The following is a 23,574-nucleotide window of genomic DNA, read 5'->3' on the forward strand; positions in this document are numbered from 1 at the left end:
GCCTTGGGTTTGGAACGACATAAGGGTGAGTAAATGATGACAGAATTTTCTTTCTTTCTTTCTTTCTTTCTTTCTTTCTTTCTTTCTTTCTTTCTTTCTTTCTTTCTTTCTTTCTTTCTTTCTTTCTTTCTTTCTTTCTTTCTTTCTTTCTTTCTTTCTCTTACTGACTTTGGTGTTCAGGTGTTGTGAGCAGCAGTGGGATGTGTGTGTGGAGAAGTGCTCTGAGATGTGTTTGCGGTCACACCGGTCTCTGCTGAGTCATGCAACTTAACTGCTGACTCACTCTCTATCCAGCAGAAAAACCCCACAAAATCACAAAAACCTGAGTCAAATGAAAAAGGGAGAGGTTTTGAGGGGTGGGTGATAAAATGTGCAGATGTAGTGCATATGTGAGAATGGTATCAAGAATAATCTGAACGTCTGGTTAAGAATAATAAATAAAAAAATCAGTTATGGCCCAATTTCCACCACATTAAATAGTTTTGCCCAAAGCAAAGTTTTTCCAAAGTTAGTGAACTTATAAGGCCTAAATGGCCCCACTTTTTATTAGGTGGCCTTTACTACTATGTACTTACATAATAAGTACAATGTACTTATTGTGTTCATATTGTTTTGCAAAACACTTTTGCTGATACTGAGGAGGGTTATGGGTAAAGTTAGGCACAGGTGTGGTGGTATGGGTTAGTTTAAGGGAAGGGTTAGGTGTGAGGGAAGTGCCAACAGTGGAACTACAAATGTAACTACAGAAATGAATTACAAATGTAATTACATGCAGGTAATTTTGAAAATGTAAGCACACTGTAAAAACATGTATGTACACAATAAGTGCATTGTATCAAATGATTCATTACAAAGTTAGTACATAGTTGTGTATAAAGTGGGTCCGCCTAAATGAGATAAGTGATGAGTGAAGAAAACAAAAGAAAATCAAGTATAAATTGACAATCACCAAGCTGCATTTGGGCAAATTATGCATAAAGTGTGAAAACATTATTTGAAAATGCTCAGATAATGTAGCGTATTTAAATAGGCAACATGTTATGTTTTAATTTAATTAGTTTACTAATTTTTAAATTGGTCAACTTTTATAAATTATATTTTTTATGATTATTTCATATTTTAAGATTGAATGTCTGGGTCTGGGAAAAGGGTAAAACATCGAAATAAACACTACAGTTCAAAAAGAGGCAGTGCGGTTTTAATACTTTTATTTAGTAAGGACGCATTAAATTGAACAAAAGTGGCCATAAACATTTATTATTTATAATGACAATTTTGAATCAAATTTCATAATCAAATAAATGCTGTTCATTTAAACATTTTGAAAATACTGATATTAGGCAGAACAATGTTCAAAATCGATCATAACAATATAGCTGAGCAGTAAATCATCATCATATTAGAATGATTTCTGAAGGATCATGTGACACTGAAGAATGAAGTAATGATGCTGAAAATTCAGCTTTGCATCACAGGAATAAATTACATTTATTAAATAGAAAACAGTTATTCTAAATTTTTAATAATATTGCACAATATTATTTTGGTGTGCATGATAAAATCAAAAATATTAACAAATCTGACTGACTCCAAACATTTGAACGGTAGGTCTATTGTAATTGAAAATCAGCAGATATTTTTTTCCAAGACCCCAAAAAAAAAAAAAAAAAATTATATATATATATATATATATATATATATATATATATATATATATATATATATATATATATATATATATATATATATATACATAACGGTATCTGTAATTGGAAACAACAACAACAACAAAAACCTATAAACCTAAGTGAGAACAACACGACCTTCTTCTCTGCCAAGTCCACTCAACTGGCTCAAATGTGAGAGGTTGGCTCTTGTGCAGAAGACAGTGTCAATGTAATTGGCACCAGCTGATCTGATTCTCTTTGAGAATCTCTTTCCCAGTTAACCGTATTTTCACACACACCCACACATTCTTCCCTCTGGAGCTTTTAATCAAAAACACTAACACAGGAGCACGATATACAGACAGCCTGTTTAAGCCTGCGGCACAGAAGCAGGTCACTGGAGATGAGACTGCACACAGATGAGATGAGATGAGGCTCATGCGATGGGCACTTTGTGAACAGCTGGCACACAGAGACCCCTCCAGGGTTCCAGGAGTCACGCTAAGAAGCATAAGGAGGTATGTGGCTGGGAAAATGCCATCATACTTTTTTTTCTCAATGTGAACTTCTCACTGAGCTTTTGTGCTCCTGTCATCTTTGAGTATGCGCTGCACTTGTCATGTCAGCTGATTTATTTAATATATTTCCACATTCATGACAATGTGAATGTTTGGTCTCAATGTGTTGTTTGGTCACTAATATGTTACATCTTTGAATTGGATTTCTACATTCTACCCACCTCAAATGATTTTCAATGGTTTTAGTTAACAATATCAACACTGGAATATACCATAACATTATCCTGACAAGCCAGACCCACATCAAGATGTTTGGTCTGGAAACTCACCATTGACAGGGCTCAATCCGATGGGCGGGATAAACGGTTGTCTTTCAAACTCCCTCTGCACACGATAGGATAGCGCTACACCAACCAGAGCAACGAAGGTGAAGCGGAGCTCGTTGATAGATTAAATATTCGCCGTATCCGGTCAGCAAAACTCCGAACACATCTTCCCTTTCTAACAATGACTTCAGTGCCGTTCTTTGTTCTTTTCTCAGAGAAAAGCTTAACTCCAAGTCTTCCAGAGTCGCGGTCAAAGCTGATTCGAAAGACCGCTGCTCGCCAGTTTCTGTGTTTACTAGAAGCACGCAAACGCAACTTGGCTGTCGTCATTATGGCCCCGCCCACCGACTCTATACACGATGTGATTGGCCCGACAAGAGTTTGGCAATTACAGCTCAGAAGGGTATTGAGAGTTGCTAGACGACACTCACGGGCAGATTAGATTTGCTGCCGCTAGGGTGCGTTTAGATTTTTAGGCTAGTCTTTTATAGTTGGTACAATGAAAAATATTTCAATACAAGCATTTCAGTCAAATACAGTTCATGAAATATTAACTTTTAAACCTAGGAAAAAAAAGAAAAAAAAAGTTTATTAGTAGACCAATGAAGTGGTGCAGATATGACATCCCTTTGAAGGCAAACAAATCAGACACTGTTTGCACTGTTAAAGACTTGGATTCCCATCCTAAACATAGACAAAGTTTCAAAAACTAAGTTGGACGTTTGATGAAACAAGCGGACCCATACTCAAAAAAAACCTCTCCGAAACTTGTGAGAAACCGGAAGGAGTATTTTTGATACAGAAATACTCCTTCCGGTTTCTCACAAGTTTCGTAAAGTTTTTTTCGAGTATAGGTCCGCTTGACGTCGATAGAGCGGAATGTCCTTGTATGGGCCGTACGGGCTCTTCTCCCGGAAAAGTGCGCTCGCGTGTGACTAGATGCACGCCGCCCATAAACAATGCTCTCAGGTGCAGCAGATCCACTAGTCCGTGCAACACTTCTGTCGTGCCGCGCTCCACTTTATTCCTATGGGTGACATCAAGCGACTTCAACGCTTCAGCACAGCATTCCGGGAAGGCAGCGCTGCATTTGAACCGATTTGAACGCAGAAATGACGGGAAGCGTCACAACATACGCTTCGGTCGCAAAAGTGGATCCATGGTCTCTGCTGTCAGGACTTCACAAAATCAACAGTTAACTTACCAAAGAAGTGTGTTTTTGACGGAGCGGTCCCAACGATAAAGGTTCACGGTCCTGCTTTGGAAACAGGCGGTGAGTAAAACTGCTTCAAATGTCTGTTGTTGGCTATCGTCGCGTAAGTAAACATCAGTAAACGACACGATCGTGTATAACGTTAGTTAATTTATCAATGGAGCATGCGATCTATGGTGTGTGTTTAAATACATTTGTTTAGCGGACCACTATAGGTGTCAGTTTGTTTATTGGAAAACCACCCCAAACATAAACCTAGCGTTCTCACAAAGCGTGCTTCGTCATTCAAATGCGCTAACGGATACTCCATTGTTGTTCTATGTATAACGTTACACTAGTCTGACGAGCAAAACCGGTTTGCTTGCTACTGCTACTAAGATTTAGTCGCATACAATAGTCCATAAACCGAATCATGTCCTCATAAACTGCGAGTAGACACACAAATGTTGACAGGCCACTAAATACAGTCCATACCACAGAGACGGACGTCCTGCTGTTGCTGTTTCTCCTGTTCAATTTATTTCAGCCTTTGGATCTGATTCTGATCATATATGTATTAGTTGAATCTGATAGCCATGGTTTATTTAGGGTAAGTTAACGTTTTCATCTCCACGCTTGAGGATGTCAGCTTTCAGAAGCTCTAGTGCAGTAGCTCCGCTCGTCATTCTTTAGCTCCGCCCACTCGATACACCTCCATGCGCTGTTTTTTTTCCGGAAAGACTCGGTACAGCCTATATTTCTTTTATAAATATAATAAAACTAAAGACTTTTTGGAGATATGAAGGATGCAATACTACTCTATAGGTACTCAAGATTGACTGAAACTGAGTGCCTCACCCCCCAATCTATGACATAAAATACAGTAGTATTACCCCAAATTACAGATTTTTTTAAAGATGTTTTTAAAACATGTTACATGTTTTGAAAACTACAGAGCCTGGCTGCTGAGGAGATTGAACATCATAACGAAGGTAAACTCAGTTTGCTTTTACAGCCTTGTTATGCTCATATAATCTATTCTATAAAATTTGAGATAATTGTTTGAAGCTTAGTGATGGTGACCTTGAAGTCGAGGGACCGTGGTGTAGTTTGTTTATAGCTTACCTTTAGCTTTTTCCTTCTGGTGACTCCATTTAGACTTCTAAATTCATAAAAGTTGTGTTCATCTGTGAAAATAACCTTGATGGACAGTCATAAACTCATTTATCACAGCAAAGTTTTTTGGTGATAAACCAAAAGCCATTGGAAAAATCCTATTGAGTTTTTGTTGTGGGAACCATGTGATGCTAACTTATACAAAGTAAGTTCATATCTGCACTACCATATTCCGCGGGAAAATCGCCAACTTGGCAAGCCTCATCAAAGTACTTCTCCCCCAGTAAATTATGCATTTTTTTTACTTATGATATTGATTTTTTCAACCCCTAATATAAGATAGAAAGGGCAAGGGGAAAATGCAGCACGATACAGTCTTAATTGAATGCAACATAAGTTTTAATTCATGCACATAATTTCATGAATCCTTCACTTTTCCAATTTTGCCCACTAGAAGTTGAATATAAAATGACAAGCGCTGCTGGCAAATGCATAATCAGTTCAGCTTGACCTTGACAAAGAAAGTTTTCCTTGTTTCCCAAACATTCATTCTGCATCTCATTTACTTGCATTTAAGAAATAACACAGAGGGAGAAGTGAAGATGTTGTGTGTGTGTGATTTACAGAGGTAACGTGCAACAGGATCTCAGAAGCTGTTGCATAAGAACTCTTAAAAGATTCCTTGCTGGCAGAAACACAAATCTCTCTCCGAAGAATAATGAGTTTCCATGTCATGAGCACCAAAAAAACAGCAGTATTACTTGAGTGAAGCAACAACAGAGTTATTTAAGCGTTATAATCTGTATGTGAAAACTCCAAATAATGCTGGAGCAGAAGAACAGCAAGTAAAAAACTGTTTTATTGACCAAACAAAATAGCCCAAACTTTACATGTTGAGCTTAACATTTAGACTCGAAAACAAAAAAACTAAACAAAAACACACACAAAAAACGTGCAGCGCTCTCATTCATAAATGAAGGCACTAGTAAGCTAATCATATTAAATAACTTATTTTAGAATTCAACAGTATCATGTATGTGATTTATTTGAGTGCCAAGGCCTAAATGAGACAAGCACTAAAATAATAAACAGGAAGTCAAAGAAATATTCCATTTACACACATTTTGCTCTGATATTATGCCATCTCAAACTGTGTAATGATGACATCTTAGAGCTCTGAGAAAACCTAACCTTTCAATTGTAACTACTAGACCATCATGAATATGTCAAAACTAAAACCGTGAAGGTAAAGTGCATATCAGGAATCTGTGCGGCTGCTTCCAGTGCAGGTGTCCTGTTCACAGTATAACACTTTTTAACAAGTTTAAGGCTGTTTCAACTTGTAAATCCAGCAAGACTTTAAATTATACAGTTATTATTACTGTGCAGTATAACATAAATCCATGTTTAGTTTGACATTTGCTCAATGCATTACATGAGAGGAACTGAAGAATCTTATGAGCCTCTCAGGCCTGGTATAAAGGCACAACCCGTCTGATGTTCTGTCTGCAGATGGGACAGTTGGGTTGAGGCAAGGCCTGATAGCAGCGGAAACAGCAGCAGACGTGACCGCAGTCCAGCAGCACGCAGCTTCGTGGATTACTCAGGCATATCACGCATGCGTTCTCCAGATTATCCAAGCCGTTTTCCTCCTCCCCTCTTTCTCCCATCAGTTCAAACTCCCTCCTCATGTCTTCTTGCTCCCAGCGCAGCTTCAGTTGCCGGTAGTACCTGCGTCCCGCCCACATCAGCACGGCTACGCCCGCCAATGCGCAAATACACGCCAGCACCCTCCACACCTCCGCCTGCCCCTCCTGCTCCAGCCGCAGGGTCTCAAAGTCCTCCGTGCAGAGGAAGTACTCGGAGCCGTCGGTGGGTGGGCGGAGTTTAGGGAGGCGGTCCGTGTCCAGGATGAGCTCCCCCACTGCGGTTAAGGATGCACCCACCTTCAGCATCTCCTCTGTTTCAAGTTGACCTTTGGGCTTCTCTCCGCTCAGGTACTGACCAATCAGGTCCGTGAAGCCATAACTGGCCTGGTGGAACTTCTCGTGGGTGACTTCCATATTAGGACCCGTGGCCTCAAGGGGGCAGAGCACACGCACGAACGCCTTGTTCACGCCCATCAAGTTAAAGGGCACAGCATTGACACGCTGGTGAAGCAAACGCTCGCTGTCTGTCCTGAAGGATGTGAATGAGATTTGAGTTTGAGAATTGCCATGTGAGACTGACGTACATGCATAAGTTTGGGGTCGGTAGGATTTTTTTCAGTCTTTTTTGACAAGAAAAACTTGACAAGAGTAACTCTTTTAGTAAAAAAGAAAGCTGGCTTTGTTTGGTCTTTTATTGGTATAAGAGCTGCAACAAGAGTGCTGTGTGGTGCAGAGATATAAAAAAAATGTCAAGGAAGAGAAAGTTGGCTCTACTGATGGCTTTAGAAGTTAACAGGGAGGAGAATGTTGGTTCACAACAATGTTTGTGAATGCATGACATTAGCCGGGGAAGAAAACAGTATGGTGCTTATAATTATTTAGTTTCTTAAGCTGAGGTTGGATAATGCACAGTTTGTGGCATTTTTTAAACTTAAAGAGGGGGTGAAATGCTGTTTCATTTATACTGAGTTTTTTACACTGTTTAAGGCTTGGATTCCCATGCTAAACTTGGACAAAACTTTTGTTTTTCTATGTAAACATGCACTAGTCTGAAGTGTAAAACCGCAAAACTGTAATATTATGAAATATTATTATAAGTTAAAATAATTTAAATATAATTTTCTATTTGAATATCTTTTTACATAGCATTTATTTCTGCAATGACAAAGCGGAATTTTCAGCATCACTTCTCCAGTCTTCAGTGTCACATGATCTTTAGAAATCATTCTAATATGCTGATTGTGTGCTCAAAAAAACTTTTATTTTTATTATAAATGTTGAAAACTGGACTTTTTCAGGATTGAATATGAAATTTTGAAATTTTTTGCTAATTTCAGGCAGGCGCAGTTATTATTTTCATGTTCAGGGCCACGTTCTTTAAATAGCAAATAGCAAATGCATTTGCACCCATGGACATGCTGGTCTGAAAACGAGGTGTGTTCAGACGCATTGTTAGCGCGTTGCTATTCCAAGGCAACTCAAAACAACCGCAGTATTTTTTGTGTTAAAGGGCATGTTAGTAATATGCACCGATAGGCGGGTGTACAACGCACGTACACACAGGGTTGTGCAGCAGCACAAACATTTTAAATGTTAAAAATAAAAGGTTTACAATGAAAAACATTATTGTATACATAAAGATAAAACTGCCTACATGTCATAATGGATAGTCATTGCATGTATCAGAATGACCTATTTGCAGTCATGCAGAATGCATGTATTTAAATGACTTGCACCATTTAGCATCGTATCTATATTCCACCATGTAAAAAGCGAATTAACCAGGGTGCAGCGAACTTTAAGGGGAATGGGAAATAGACTCTGATTGGTTTATTGCACATTATGCCCAAAACACATCAATGACTCATTAGGGACGCGGTAACCACTTTTCCTGTCATTTAACTAGCAAAAGTGGATTCGGACACGCGCTATGTGCACCTGAGGCTGAGCTATGCACTTCAGACCATGTGCTCATTTCGTTAAAATGAGGTCCTTTAAATGTCTTTACTGTCCCTTTTGATCAATTTAAAGCTACACTGTGTAACTTTTTTTGTTTATTCTTAGCTAAAAACACTTCTTTCAAAAATATATGTGCTCATTAATATATATTTACTTCTTTCAAGTTATAAAGTATTCTCGTACGTTTATAACATGCCATTAAAAATACATACGGGTGAGGGGTTCGAATGCCGGTCGCCATGTTTCCCCTCCATCTTGAAAGTACATTAGCCAAAGAGGGACATACCTATAAATTCAAGCTTCGCCTTTCGCGTTTTAACACTCGATGGCATCGTGTCGAATGTGAAGAGAGAGGATTGCCATGTTAATTTTGGACTAAATCGGCCACCGTAGGATTTAAAACGAAATCAGAATTAAGAGGAACAGAAACTATTATTCCCTGGATGGTCATATACCTTTTCACCACTAGATGGGGGAAAATATCACACAGTGTAGCTTTAATGCATCTTGCTGAATAAAAGTATTCATTTGTTTTTACAAAAGATAAATGTAAAAGCTTACCGACCCCAAACTTTCGACTGGTAATGTATATATTTATTATACATTATAATAAATTATACATTTATAACAATATAAATAATATATTATTATGACAGCAAGGAAGCAGGCTTTACCAGGTACGTGCTAAATTGTTCCACACAAGCTTGTGTTCTCGAAGAACCAGCTTCTGGATGACACCAACACTGCCTTCCTGAAACTGACTCCTTAATGGTTCCCCTACAGGCTGAACTGTACCTACAGAGAAAGAACAACAGAAAGCAAATCAGTGGAAATGAAAGAGAGACTAAGTTATATATTTTACAGTTCAGCTGAGAGACTATATAGTGGAAAATATATGTTACCTTCTATGACCACATACTGCAGACATTTCCCCGGAGAGGCATTTAAAAGATCTGTTAACTTCTCATCCAGCGACAGAACTGGAGCTTCCTAAAATAAATAAATAAAAAAAATAAAAAAAAACATTGAAAAAATGTAGCAGACACTTTTAATCAAAAGCACTAATTCCATATGTATTCCATAGTAAATGCAAATTAAGGTTTATTAACACTAACAGTATTGTGATCCATCCATCCATCCATTAGAGCTGCACAATTAATCTAATGTGTAATTGTGATTACAATTACGGATGCAACAATTATGTAATCGTTCAAAGTCTTAATTACAAAATAAAGGTCCACTCACATTATTTTGTCTGCTTGAGATGTTTTTTTTCCTCTACAGGTTATCTTAAGTGTTTTTTTCTCATTGTTTTAATTTTAGTTTTAGTATAACATTATAGTACTATGCAAAAAAATTTGTGTTTTTATTTAAAGAAGAAACCAACCCAATGTATATTTGACATTTGAGGCTTAATGCTATAGAAAGAGTGTTTTTAGCTTGTTTATTTTTTTTATATAACTGTATGGCATGTAATTGGTTCAAACAATGGCATAAAGCGATTCAAAACATCATTCAATGTTCAAAATTGTGATAATTGTAATGAATCATTGCAATTACAATTTCAAGGGAATAATCAACAATTATGATTGTCATAATCGTACACCCCTACTATCTATATAAAAGTGCTATTATACCTATAAAGCCGTCAAAATTGTCATTATTATTGCATTGCTACTCACGTTAAGCTTGTCCACAGTTTTACGTTTCTTCTTGTAGATGTAATAAAACAGACCAGAGAGAGCCACACTTGAACCCAAACACACAATCTCCAGTGTCCGGATGGGAAAATCCTCCATCTTCCACCTCACCTTCCTCTTCTCTAAACTACTGAACACAGAGTGGAGTAATAGTGAAGAAGTGTAAGCACCAAGATAAAGCAAGAAAGTGTACAGGGTACGCTTTCTTTGATTTAGCATTCATTTTAATTATTTTTTACTACATTTTTCCTTTGTATGTATTTGTTGGCTTGAGAAAGTCTGGTTTGAAGTAAAGGTTCTGCCACCTCTGAAATAACTTCAGAAGGATTTTTAGCTGAATATAAGGAGTTGCAATGCTGTTCTTACTAGTTCTGAGGAATTGCTAGGTTTTCTGCTGGTTGTTAGGCATTGGCAGGATGTTCTGGCTGTTATGGATGGTTGGATAAAATAAAGAACACACAAAAACATTAATAACAGAGGAAGAGAAACTTCATTGTGTACGATTACATTAAAATTGACAGTTGAACCTGTTAAACATTCTGGCAATGTAAGTCCATGGGATTTCGAGGCGTTTTTATTAAGGAAAATCGACATAAAAACACTACCAACACCTCCATAATTATATATTCATAACAATAACAGTTCTCCAAACATGGGGAATCATTTGTCGGCTGTCAAAATGAAACCCATAACTCACCTTTTAAGATCTTAACCTAATGCCCTGTGCACTATTACAAACGTAAGTTACATGCTAATATATAAATATAAAAATTCTGCCTGAAACAACCGAAATTAACATCGCGTGAATAAGGAGCACAAGAAATCACCTTTAACACTCAAAGGGTCCTACCGGAAACGATTTTGTTTGGGTCACGTGGTAGGTCAAACGTTTTTTTTGTGTGTGTGTTTTTTTGTGTGCAAAACCTTTATTGAACATTATTAACAAACAAACAAAATTGGTACGTCAAACATAGGCATCTGTGAAATTTGCTTAACTGATTCTAGGGCTATGTTCTAGAGACACAATTTTATTATTATGTATATATATATTCTTTTTTCAACTGCATTTTTGCCTTCGGGACTTTTAATTTGCAATTCAGTGTTTCCGATTTCCACACATGAATCGCTGACTTCACCAATGAAGGCAGCCAACATGGCACCAGGAAAGAAAAAATCACTAAACGATACTCTACCATCAAGATTTCAAAAAACACTTGTCTCCTTATGGCAGGACAAACACATGGTGTTGTTTAAGCCAGAGTACACGTTCTTGGTCACGGCTGTCCTTTGGTTCCTGGAGATTGTGATTAACATATGGGTGATCCAGAGAGTTGCATGTAAGTGCACTAGAAATCACTGACATGATCCTTGAATAATTATAATAGTCAGTAATTCATTAATGGAACTGCAGACTAAATAAACAGCATCATTCTATTCTGCTTGATCTCTATGTATTCAAATAGGAAAATGTACTAGTGCACGCTGTTAATGCAATTGTTAATGTATTGATTTCTTATAGACTGAACGGTTCCATCTGTTGCGCTATAAACTGCAATAAATGTCTTTATCTGTCGCTTCACCACGCCGGAGGGAGCACGTGCAGAGACTGTCACTGTCAGTCACGCGCACCATGAAGCCAAAATTACAACATGTCACTGAAACGTACCATGCAAAGTGATGCCAGACAGGTGCCACACTGATTTCTCTGTCTAATGGTGTAAATGTTGTGTGTGTGTGTAGATACAGAGATCGACTGGAAGGCGTACATGGATGAGGTGGAGGGCGTTATTAACGGCACATATGACTACACACAACTGAAGGGCGATACGGGGCCATTGGTGTGAGTGTCGACATGAATATAGTTACCACACACACATTTATATATCAAATGCATGCATTTGACTTTCAGGAACTAGCACTGACTCCTCCAGACCTAAAATCAGGGCAATTTCCAGTAGTCTACTTGTTTTTGTACAGCTTTGAGAATGACACATCTAATGGAAACCTGGCCACTGATCATTTGTTGGATTGTAAATATTTGTGTTTCAGGTATCCAGCTGGTTTTGTGTATATATTCTCAGCGCTGTATTATCTTACTGATCATGGACAGAATATTCGCTTGGGTCAGTACATGTTCGCTGTGTTCTACCTCATCACTCTCCTTCTCGTGTTCCGCATTTACCATCGCACCAAAAAGGTAAGAACCCCAATTCTTCATGTAATTTACCATTATGCCTAAATGTTTTATTTTTATTCAAGAATAGCCAGGATATTTTCCACAGAGAATATGAAGTGTACATACTACTGTTCAGATGTTTTGGTTCAGTAAGATTTCTGGTTTGAAAGAATAAGTATTTTTATTCATCAAGGATGCACTCAGTTGCTCAAAAGGGACAGAAATGTTATCAAATAATAAAACAAAAATAATCAAATATATATATTTAAAAATATATTCAAATAGAAATCAGTTATTTCAATACATTGTGGAATTTAGGTTTATTATAGTTTTTAGATATATTACCAAAGATTGTTTCCATTTTTCAGATTTTGTCTTAAGTGCTTGACTGTTTATTGTTCTCTAGGTTCCTCCATATGTGTTCTTCTTCATCTGCTGTGCTTCGTATCGGATTCACTCCATCTTCATCCTCCGTCTCTTTAACGATCCAGTGGCCATGATGCTGTTATTTGGAGCCGTCAATCTCTTCCTGGACAGCCACTGGACTCTAGGGTGTGCCCTTTACAGGCAAGTAGAAACACATCTTCATTCTACATAGAGTGCTGGGAGAGCGATTTAGGATGGATCTTCTCTCCCAAAAGAAAGAACCGATTCTGAACTGCCTGGATCAATTTGTCAGCAATTCCAGTCTTTATTGTTGAACAAATCTGCATAGGTTTGTTTCACATTTGCATAATGCCAGCCTGTGGTGTTCATTGGCTGCATGTGAACAACATCTACTTTGACCGGCCCTCAAACACTGTAGTTGTAGCTGAGGCCTGGAAGAGTTTGGTTTGTGTTGCTGACAAGTTGAGAAGATTCTGTTTTCTGTGTTGTCATTGTTACTGTTCATATCACTTTGTCTATCAAGGAAGTGCCAAGGAAGCCTCCAGAGTCCAGAGCCTAAATTCAGATATGGCAATGGGAGTTTTGTTTCCCACATGTGCTGTAATCACTACAGACTGGGCCATCGGACCAATCAGAGCTGAGTAGGCTCCGTAAGGGAGGGGGGGGGGTTAGGTTCAGAGAGACCGGGTCCTTTATCGAACCGTTTCAATCACTGTGAGAAAAGAGGCGATGCTACAATGTACATAGTTTTTTTTTGATCATGAACCGATTGTAGGAGACCTCCAAAGCAAAATTAGGATCTTTTTAAAAAGAGGCACTTCATTTACTGCTGTGTATTGCGGTGTTTGATGCCTGATCAAAACTACATAAGAATAAGTATTGGTGTTTGATATATGACTTGTCTTTTCAGCTGTGTTTGTGCGCATTTAAAGTAAAATGTTCTTTGTGCTATGGACAGTTTAGCTGTGTCTGTGAAGATGAACGTTCTGCTCTTCGCTCCTGGTCTCCTCTTCCTCCTCTTGTGTGAGTTCGGTCTATGGAAAACTTTACCCAGGCTCACTCTCTGTGCTGTCATTCAGGTTAGACACACATAATTAAACACATTCACATATTTATTATATGATTCAAATGTCTTTATTCTGTTTTGTACAAGCTTTTCATGAACCACTCTGTTTTTCTCCCCTTCTAATAGCTGTTACTGGGACTGCCGTTCCTCTTAGTGAACCCTGTTGGGTATGTTAGCCGGGCCTTTGACCTGGGCAGGCAGTTTCTGTTTAAGTGGACAGTGAACTGGCGTTTTCTTCCAGAGGATGTGTTTTTGAGTCGATACTTCCACCTAGTGCTTCTTCTGGCTCACATTACCACATTGCTTCTGTTTGCACTGAAGAGATGGAAGAGGTACAGTCTACAAAAAATCAAGGTCACGATTTACATTAGGTGGCCCTTAAAGGGATAGTTCACCCAAAAATGAAAATTCTGTCATCCTTTACTTAACCTCAAGTTGTGGCAAACCAGTACGAGATTTTTTTTTTTAATGCTGAACACAAAAGAAGATATTTTGAAGAATATCAGTAACTGAACTGTTGATGGACCCCATTGACTTTCATAGTTAAACATTATTAGAAGCTTCTACAGGTCTGGGGATATGGTTTATGTTAACTGACTGCATTGTTTAAAACAATTGTGTTCATTACAGGTCTGGAAACAGTGTTTGGTCTATTCTAAAAGATCCATCACAGAGAAAAGAGACTGTACACAAGCTCAATGCTGATCATATCCTTTTTTATGGGTGATTAAATCAAACATATGATTGAAATAGTTAAAATATCCCAGTTATTCCTGAAACTTGCATTTATAGTTATAGTTGATGAGATGAAAACAGATCCTTAACCCAGATCATACAGACAGTTCTGGTTCTGTTCACCTCTAACTTTATCGGCATGTGCTTCAGTAGATCTCTGCATTATCAATTTTATGTCTGGTACTTCCATACACTCCCCTTCCTTTTGTGGAGTGGAGGAGTCAAGAAGCTTGCCCACCTTCTCAGGTACAGCACAGCCATGTCTTCTTATATAACTTCTTAATTGTTTGTTCTTGTTGTGTTTGGATATTCACTGATGAGCCAAAACATTATGACCAAATGTCACAAGCATATATCATTGCTCATCTCCTAACAAGGCCACATATTAAAGTCTGGGTAGATTAGATGTTAAGCAAACACTCAGTTCTCATCATCAATAGGTTTGTATGCAAGAGAAATGGGCAGGAATAAATTGGAGCGACTCGGCAACGGCTAAATTGTTATGGCAAGGTGACTGGGTCAAAGTATATCTGTAATGCTAAGGTTTGTGGATTGCTCTTGGTCAGCAGTGCTGAGAATTTACCAACAGTGGTCCGAGGAAGAACAAATCATAAACCGGCGACATGGTGTCCAAGGCTTATCAAGGCTCCCGTCTGGCCCGGGAAGGGTTACTGTGGCTGCCAATCAATCAGTGCCTATGATGATCCCTGTCGAAGCACCTTTAATGGGCACGTCAGCGTCAGAACTGGACCTTGAAGCAGTAGAAAAAGGTATTCTGGTCAGACGAGTCACATTCTCTTTTATGTCACGTGAACCTAGGGAAGTGATGGCATCTATGGGAAGATGACAAGCCGGTGGAGGGAGTGTGATGCTCTGGGCAATGTTCTGCTGGGAAATCCTGGGTCCGGCCATTCATGTGGATGTAAATTTGACAAGTGCCACCTACCTAAACATTGCAGACCATGTACATGACCATGAATGGTTTGAGGAACATGATGAAGAGTTCAAGATGTTGCCCTGGCCTCCAAATCCAATCGAGCTTTTGTGGGATGTGGTTGACCAACAAGTTCGATCCACTCAACCTATAGGACTCGAAGGGTCTACTGCTAATGTCTTGGTGCCAAATACCACAGGACACCTCCAGGGGTCTTTTAGAGTCCATGCCTTGATGGGACAGCACTGTTTTTGGCAGCATGTGGAGGACGAGGACCAAGTAGAAAATAGGCTATAATGTTTTGGCTCTATGGACGACATGCATGTATATACGCATATATAAGTAGAAAAAGCCGAGCCCTCAATAGGTATCATGAATTAAATATGAACATCACATTTTTAATTAATTAATCTAGGTTAATATGTGTTTTTAAATGTATTATTCTTTAATGTTTGTTTATAATATCTCAATGAATGTTATTTAATCCAACTTAAAATGTAAAAAATTTGACCATATTTGATATTGTTAGTTCATAATACCCTAGTTCATCCTCCTTGTATGTTTTACTCTTTTAGGGTGTTGATTCTGGGTCTGATAGAGCTGTCCTGGAACACATTTCCATCCACTAACTACAGCTCTCTATCACTGCATGTCTGCCATCTCATCATCCTGCTCTGTTTGTGGCTCAACCCAACCCCAGCTCTTCCGTCTCAGAGGTCAGAGAACAAGGCTAAGCGCAACTGAACCCTGGCCTGACCGGGGCACTCGCTGTGTGGCATCAACCCTGGCCTCCAGCTCCTGCCTCTGGTCCGGCACCTGTATACAAGCTCCTGTACCAGAGTGACATAAGGGGTAGCCAGGGACCTGTGCCCTGAGCATGATGCTCAAATCGTATCAAGGGATTTTATTAATGGAGGTAGTGTGAAGTTAATATTTGGGGGTACAGAGAGTTTACAATGCTTCTCAGGATTCTTAAGGACTAACGTAACACTTAGTCTGGGATGTCGGAGTGGGAAATGTGAATGTTGTGTGGATCTTAATTTGAAGGACATTTGTTGCAGCATATCAACACGGTTGACCTTTGAGACCTCAGGGATCTCTTGTTGCTCCCTTGAGTGTGTTATATTTAGGTACAAGGACCTATAGATGTTATATACATAAATATAACAATGTCTTCACTTCAACTGTGACATTAAGTTATTTCATAATTATACTTTGATTAAAAGCTATTCAGGGATTTGTTTCCATTTAAAGGGATAGTTCACCCCAAAAATTAAATGTTATTTTAGTCACCCTCATGTCATTCCAAAATCAATGCATTTCTTCTGTTGGGAAAAAAAAAAACTTTGGGCCCATTGATTTACATTGAATGGACAAAGAAAAAAAAATTTTCTATGGAAGAAAGTCAGTCATAAATGTTTGGAACAACATGAGGGTGAGTAAATGACAGACGATTCATTTTTGGTGAACTATCCCTTTAACTGTTTTCTAACCATGCGCTCAACGGGTTCACATCCACTAGTTACACATATAGGGCACAAAGGATCAGCATAGATCTGCTTTTCCATTTCTTTTGAGTTAAAGGCAACCATAAACCTCCAGTAGCGCATGTTTGTTTTGTCTGGGTCTTTTTTTAAATTACTTTGTGGTTTTCCTTTTCTAGAGTGAACAGTTAGGTGCAGTGTGGAAATGCTTCACATTTAGGGTGTGATTTTAATTTTTCTGTAATGAAGAGTGAATAAGTGTTCTTATGAAGATATGTTTGCAGTTGTTGTTTTTTCCCATTTGCATGATATGCATTTACTTAGTCCAAAATGTAACTAAGCACAATGCAACAGTTGTCCATGATATTCAATTTCCAACGTTAACGGCTCACAGTCAAAAGTCTGGGCAAAACCAGGTTAAAGATACAGTGAGGGAATAAAGTTCTTACTGTTCTTTAATCCTGAAGAAGCATCATTTCGATTCCTACAGAGGATTTTATTGTATAGATTTGTAAGTGATGGAAAATAAAAAATCAATTTCATTACATTCATTTATCTCTAATTTACTACCATAGTTATCATACATGTTTTGCACATGGAAGAAAATATAGCCCCATGCTTTGCACATTGTTTATGTGGTGTTACCTGAACTGCCTTTAAAGAAACAAACTAAATGCCTAAATCCAAAATCTCTCAAGACTAAAAGACTAAAACCAAGCAGTCAAGAAAATAAAATAAAATAATCAAAAGAAAAATATATTTTTCAATGTTTTTAGAATGTTTCTGTTGATAACAACTCCAAAACTGTGTAATAGAGAGAGTCAGTCATTGCAAAAAAAGGTGGTTTGATGTTGTCCAGTTTAGTTGAAAACCTGACAAAAAAGAAAACTACACTACTATTCAAAGATTTTAAAAAAAGGTTTTTGAAATATTTTGAAAGGAGTCTCATGTATTCATTTGATAAATACAGCAATATTGTGAAATATTATTATAACCGTTGTCTGTTTTTAATATATTTTAAATTAATTTCTATATTTTATTCATGTGATGAAAGCTGAATTTTCAGCATCATTACTCCAGTCTTCAGTGCCACATAATATTCAGAAATCATTCTAATATGATGATTTAGTATTCAATAAACTTTTTCATCTTATCAATATTGAAAACGGTTAATGCTGCTTAATATTTGTGTGGAAACTGAGATTTAAAAAAAAATTCAGGAATGATGAATTAAAAGTGAATGAACATTTGATTTGGAATACATTTTTTAACATTGTAAAATTCTTTACCTCCACTTAATGTAATGCATCTTCGCTGAATAAAAGTAAAATTACTTTTTATTAACAAAAAATCTTACTGGCTCCAAACTTTTGAATGGTAGTGTAAATTAAGGCAATAATGTGTCATTTTAGCCTGCTACTTATTTTGGTGATTGGTTTTATGAAGCATCCAATACTAGTCATTTTGCTATTGCTAGCATAAAGTGCTCTCAGACCTGCAGTTGATAACAGAACTACATTCTACTGCATAATTAAACTGAAGCCCGTAGATTAAGGCAAAGCGTGTACAGCATTGTTGTCTGGGCATGTGAGAATCTGAAACCCTTCTCACAATTCAGCTTTATCTATATTCCTTTCTGAAGGACATCTTAGATGAATTCTATTCTGCTGTAGAGTTGAATTGGTCCAGCCAGCAGGATTCATTTGCTGGGTTAAATTCAATTAAAGACCCAAGAAGTTAATCTTTGAGGTCAGCTCCTCACATGTTATTGGGGTTGTAGCAGAGCACATTCAGTTTAATATTCTCGTCCCAGTGACGCAACAGCAGAAAAAGCTGCCTGGCCGCTGCCCTCAACCCTATCAAGTCGACGCCCTCTGGCAGCGTTTGACACTTCAGCCAGAAATCTGCCTTGGCGGCCACCAGTTCCCACTCCACAAAGAACCCAGCGCAGCGGTGCTCCAGCCAGGCCAGAGCTACCGCCGTGGCCCAACTGGAGCTTTCTACATCCATCTGCTCCAGTTTCTCTCCATGAGGCTCTGCAGGATCCAACGGTGGACCTTCACACGTGTCAGCCTCAGAGCCCCGCCCACTGTCAACCTGTGGGACGGCACACATCAATTTCGGAGAACCCTCCTCCAAAGGGTTGGACCATGACTCTCGCGTGTGTCTCGCTGAAGCGGTGGCGGGCGGTGAGGTACAATGGAAAGGAGGGCTCAGACTGCTGCGGTGGCTCAGGTATGGGGACGCTCTTTTCAGGCGGTCCAGAGGGATCTGGATGCACTCGGAGTACGATTCGGAGAGCAGGAACGCACCTGATGCCAACTGAAGGCGTACCTGTTGGGACACGAAAAGTAAAGTAGGTGACACTGGCTTTAGGTTGTGAGAAGTTCTGTAAATCAGTATGCAGTGCTGGGAAGTAATGGATTACATGTAATCTGGATTACACTTTTTTTTTATTATGTACTTGTAATTAGATTATATTACGTTTTAAAATGCTAAAACACATTACAGTTACTTTATGAATTACTTAAATGATTAAGTATTATTCACATAATGGTAGTAAATTAATCATAATTTAATGACTATCCCTATTTCTTTCATACAGTTCAGCTTTGACTAAACTCACAAATTATAGAATGGCCATGTAAAATACATTTGTGATCCATGCTTTCTCAATCAGTTAAACAATGCCATTGTACAGCTGTGAAATACTATGCCATCATCATATCCAGTGACTTTCGCTATTTGATTCGTAAAGTCTGGACAAAAACATTTAAAATCTTGAAGTCTTTGGCCATGGCATCACTTTTTATCTTTATAAATGTTTGATCATGTAATACAGGGATAATATTTTCTTAAAACACCCTGAGATTTAAAGGTAATATTTTAATACGTTTACAACACATTTGCCTGTTTTTATGTTTCACTGACGTTGGTTATTGGTCACACTTGCATGCAGGTAAACAAATGAAATATTTCTATTTTTAGTATTCAAGTGTTTTATTTTGATTTGTAGTTATTTTAAAATTATGTTTTCATTTTAATTACATATTTATGATTTAGTTAATGATTAGCTTTCCATCAATTCACAAACACCCTGCAGTTCTTACACAAAGCCCATTTTGGGGAACTGGCATATTGTAGGATTTAATGCATTTCATGATGTTGGTAAAGAATGGAATACACTCCTGAACAAAATCTTAAGACCAGGGGATTCATTACAAGTTTTGCACATTTCGCACTTGTGGATCATAACCGGGTTGTAAGTGCTGATTCATAATGCCAAAAGAAGAAACAGGAGCAAGAGACAAATAAAAAATAGAGAGTAGGCAATTTATTTAAAACTGCATTTAAACTCAAACAGGCCGTTCATCAGCTGACCAAAAGTTTAAGACCATGGCCATAAAAAGGTCAAATCTGCACACAAATATAGCTTTCATGTCATTTTCCTTCAAGCTGTCATACTGTCAAGATCTCCTGATGGCAAAGGCAAAAAGGCTTTCTCTCTTTGAACGTGGCAGGATTGTTGAGCTACACAAGCAAGGCCTTTCGCACCCCGCCATCGCTGCCGAGGTTGGACGCAGTAAGACAGTCATTTACATTTCTTAAAAAATCCTGAGAGTTATGGGACAAAAAAGTCAAGTGGTAGACCCAAAAAGATTTCACCTGCACTGAGCCGCAGGATCCGACGGTTGTCCGTGAAGACACAGGTCGATCCTCAACCCAAATTAAGGCCCTTACTGATGCTGACTTGCTGAAGACGTCATCTGCTAGAGAAGGGCTTCAAGAACAAAAAACCAAGGCCAAGTCTCCTCCCACGACGAAACTTGCACGTTTAGAATTTGCAAGGGAGCACCAAACATGGGACATTGAAAAGTGGAAGAAAGTTTTATTCTCTGAGGAGAAAAAATTTAACCTGGACGGTCCTGATGGCTTCCAACGTTACCGGCATGACAAGGAGATCCCACCTGAGATGTTTTCTACGCGGCACAGTGGAGGAGGCTCCATCATGATCTGGGGTGCTTTTTCTGAAAATGGAGCTTCAGGTTGTGCAGGGGTGTCAAACGGTGACTGGCTATGTGGATCTGTTGCAGCGGGCATCCCTCTTGACCGAGGGCCTCCGTCTGTTCAGTAATGACTGCGTCTTTCAACAGGACAACGCTGCAATTCACAAAGCCCGCCTGACGAAGGACTTCCAGGAGAATAACGTTGCTCTTTTGGACCATCCTGCGTGTTCCCCTGATCTAAATCCCATTGAGAACATTTGGGGATGGATGGCAAGGGAAGTTTACAAAAATGGACGTCAATTGCAGACCGTGGATGCCCTTCGTGAAGCCATCTTCATCACATAGAGCAACGTTCCCACCAGTCGCATCAAGCATGCCGAAACAAGTTTTTGAAGTGATCAACAAGAACGGTGGGACTTTTAGTACTGTTGTGCGGTTTTTTTTGGCTATGGTCTTAAACTTTTGAGTTTAAATGCAGTTTTCAATAAATTGCCTACTCTCTATTTTATGTCTCTTGCTCCTGTTTCTTCTTTTGGCGTTTTCAAGCAGCACTTACAACCCGGTTATGATCCACTAGTGTGAAATGTGTAAAACTTGCAATGAATCCCCAGGTTTTAAGATTTTGTTCAGGAGATATTTTATTTCCCCTTTTATCTATATCAAAATGGTACACAATAATCCCATTTAAATCTGTTATGAAACAAGTTAGTTCAAAAGTAATAAAAAAATAGTCAGATTAGATTGCCTAAAATCAATAATCTAATAGATTGTTAACTACACTTTTCATTTGTAATCCATAATGAATTAGAATTTGAAAGTAATCTACCCAGCACAGACAGTATGCAGTTACACCAACCAATGGCAAGTAGTCAGGTGTGTCTCTCTCTTTGTGTCTGTCGGTCTCTGCAGAGAGACAGTGAGGTTTAAGAGGAGCTGCTTTTCCATTATTGCCCTTTAGTCTTCCCAGATTGAACCTGGAGAACACACCGAAATTCAGTGTAATTAGCATAATAAAGTATAAATTATTACAAACTGTGATACTTATGCAGGTCAGTGCTGACTTGGAGCCAAAGAAGCTCTCCACAGAGCGCTGAGAGCGAGACGACACCGCTGATGGACTGACGCTCCCTCCTGTGCCTGAAACACACCTTCATCATTACTCCAACAGTTCACCATTGAGATGTTGGATCATTTTTAAGGTATAATCAATACTATAGGTGCGGCCACACTTACTGTTGTTTCCTTGAAAAATGTTTCTACTCAAATTCCACAGCCTTGACCAACAGAAAACTGAATCCATGCTTAAAGGTGCAATGTGTGGTTTTTAGTGGCATCTAGTGGTGAGGTTGTGAATTGCACCCCCCAACGCTCACCCCTCCCTTTGGGAGAAGCTATGGGGGGCGACACAGGACAAGAGAGTGACTAGTGCGCTGTAAAGCAGTTTGTCCATTTAGAGCTACTGTAGAAACATGACTGGACAAAATGGCAACTTTACTATAAGGGACCTGCGGTGTATGTAGATTGAAATGGCTCATTCTAAGGTAATAAAAACATAATGGTACATTATGTAAGGTCTTTATACTCCACTGAAAGCATAGTTATGTGTATTATATTGCATTTCTGTCAATAGATCCTCAAAAATACTACACACTGAACCTTTGCTAATAGACATTAGACCTTTTTTGGCTGTGAAAATTCAACAAAATTCTGCCAATGTGACCGCACCTTAATGCTTTCTCTTTCTCGTATACTCACTGCTATCCCACGATGTCATGCTACAAGGGGATGCAGGTGTGTCCTCTCTGTCTGGGTCCAAGAAAACAAGAAAATAGAAATTCAGAGTTGCACTGAACAGAACACATCGTTTTATAGCTTCATGGTGTCTTGGTATTTTAGTATTTCAGATGAGTTTCCTTTTCAGGTATCTGCAATAGTGTTTCTATATGCTTTTACAGTTTATTTGATAAGTTTTCAATTTTTTAAACCTTTTATTGCTTTAATATTTTTTTGTGTTTCTATTCTATGGTTAGACACTATTATGAAATATTACAATTAAAATAACTGTTTCTATTTAAATTTATTTTAAAATGTAATTTATTCCTGTGAGGGCAAAGCTGAATTTTCAGCATCATGACTCCAGTCTTTAGTGTCACATGATTCTTCAGAAATCATTCTAATATGATTTAGAGCTTAAGAAACATTTCTTATTTTTATTAAATGTTGAAAACAGTGCTGCTTAATATTTTTGTGGAAACAAACTGAAAGATCAAAAGAACAGCTTTTACTTAAAATATAAATATTTTTTCACTGATCATTTTAATGTGTTCTTGCTGAATAATTTCTTTAAAAAAATACTGAGCATAAACTTTTGAATGGCATTGTATGTTACTTAAATGTTCTATATGGGGGTGTAAATCGGACAGTTCATCATATCGATTCTCATAGCCTGCGATAATATATTTTCTGATACCCCAAAAAGTTTTGCGATATGATACGAATCGATTCGGGTACATCTACATCAATCAATATTTCAATATTATATTATCATGTGCCTATTTTACACAACCAGTTACATTTTTATTAACTCACAACTGCAATCAATATATTGAACAAATATTTATTTCAAAATTTCATTTGATTAAGAATTTCAATGATTGG

The 23,574-nt window shown here is 38.2% G+C and overlaps 3 protein-coding genes across 8 annotated transcripts in view; 1 reads left to right on the plus strand and 2 right to left on the minus strand.

The window, feature by feature from the left end:
* Nucleotides 1–5,656: 5,656 nt before the first annotated feature.
* On the minus strand, nucleotides 5,657–11,002 carry mul2 (mitochondrial E3 ubiquitin protein ligase 2). Of its 4 annotated transcripts, none has more exons than XM_067453290.1 (6): nucleotides 10,955–11,002; nucleotides 10,494–10,552; nucleotides 10,110–10,254; nucleotides 9,330–9,417; nucleotides 9,102–9,222; nucleotides 5,657–6,997 (listed from the first exon to the last, which is right to left on the minus strand). In XM_067453290.1, exons 3-6 carry the CDS (start codon nucleotides 10,224–10,226, stop codon nucleotides 6,286–6,288), a joined length of 1,038 nt encoding a protein of 345 aa, XP_067309391.1. In that variant the 5' UTR covers nucleotides 10,227–10,254; nucleotides 10,494–10,552; nucleotides 10,955–11,002; the 3' UTR covers nucleotides 5,657–6,285. The 4 variants fall into 4 exon arrangements, with proteins under 4 accessions (XP_067309391.1, XP_067309389.1, XP_067309390.1 ...); XM_067453288.1 differs by having other exon boundaries at nucleotides 10,110–10,257; nucleotides 10,955–10,991; XM_067453289.1 differs by having other exon boundaries at nucleotides 10,825–10,963.
* Nucleotides 11,003–11,224: 222 nt separating this feature from the next.
* alg3 (ALG3 alpha-1,3- mannosyltransferase) lies at nucleotides 11,225–17,454 on the plus strand. The gene is made up of 9 exons (XM_067452645.1): nucleotides 11,225–11,464; nucleotides 11,868–11,967; nucleotides 12,177–12,324; nucleotides 12,710–12,870; nucleotides 13,649–13,769; nucleotides 13,883–14,088; nucleotides 14,387–14,462; nucleotides 14,592–14,737; nucleotides 16,001–17,454. The coding sequence occupies exons 1-9, from the start codon at nucleotides 11,266–11,268 to the stop codon at nucleotides 16,167–16,169; spliced, it is 1,326 nt and encodes a 441-aa protein (XP_067308746.1). The 5' UTR covers nucleotides 11,225–11,265; the 3' UTR covers nucleotides 16,170–17,454.
* Nucleotides 17,455–18,210: 756 nt separating this feature from the next.
* The window catches only part of vwa5b2 (von Willebrand factor A domain containing 5B2), a 34,225-nt gene continuing 28,861 nt past the window's right edge, over nucleotides 18,211–23,574 (minus strand). For all 3 annotated transcript variants that reach the window (XM_067452642.1, XM_067452644.1, XM_067452641.1), the window contains exons 19-21: nucleotides 22,672–22,722; nucleotides 21,773–22,053; nucleotides 18,211–19,243 (exon numbers count right to left, since the gene is read on the minus strand). In XM_067452642.1, the coding sequence (XP_067308743.1) occupies nucleotides 18,668–19,243; nucleotides 21,773–22,053; nucleotides 22,672–22,722 (908 nt within the window). In that variant the 3' untranslated portion in view covers nucleotides 18,211–18,667. The remainder of the gene's footprint in view (nucleotides 19,244–21,772; nucleotides 22,054–22,671; nucleotides 22,723–23,574) is intronic.

The sequence above is a fragment of the Pseudorasbora parva genome, chromosome 9 (genome assembly GCF_024679245.1).
Source record: "Pseudorasbora parva isolate DD20220531a chromosome 9, ASM2467924v1, whole genome shotgun sequence".
Lineage (NCBI taxonomy): Eukaryota > Metazoa > Chordata > Actinopteri > Cypriniformes > Gobionidae > Pseudorasbora > Pseudorasbora parva.

Bases quoted from the DNA above. Each gene is read 5' to 3' on its own strand.
- alg3 (XM_067452645.1), top strand. From the start codon at position 11,266: ATGAAGGCAGCCAACATGGCACCAGGAAAGAAAAAATCACTAAACGAT. The intron at 14,089-14,386 runs GTACAGTCTACA...TGTTCATTACAG, and splicing joins GCACTGAAGAGATGGAAGAG to GTCTGGAAACAGTGTTTGGT. The intron at 14,738-16,000 runs GTACAGCACAGC...TTACTCTTTTAG, and splicing joins AAGCTTGCCCACCTTCTCAG to GGTGTTGATTCTGGGTCTGA.
- mul2 (XM_067453290.1), bottom strand. From the start codon at position 10,226: ATGGAGGATTTTCCCATCCGGACACTGGAGATTGTGTGTTTGGGTTCA. The intron at 9,223-9,329 runs GTAACATATATT...CTTTCTCTGTAG, and splicing joins GCAGTATGTGGTCATAGAAG to GTACAGTTCAGCCTGTAGGG. The intron at 6,998-9,101 runs GTAAAGCCTGCT...CACATCCTTCAG, and splicing joins AACAATTTAGCACGTACCTG to GACAGACAGCGAGCGTTTGC.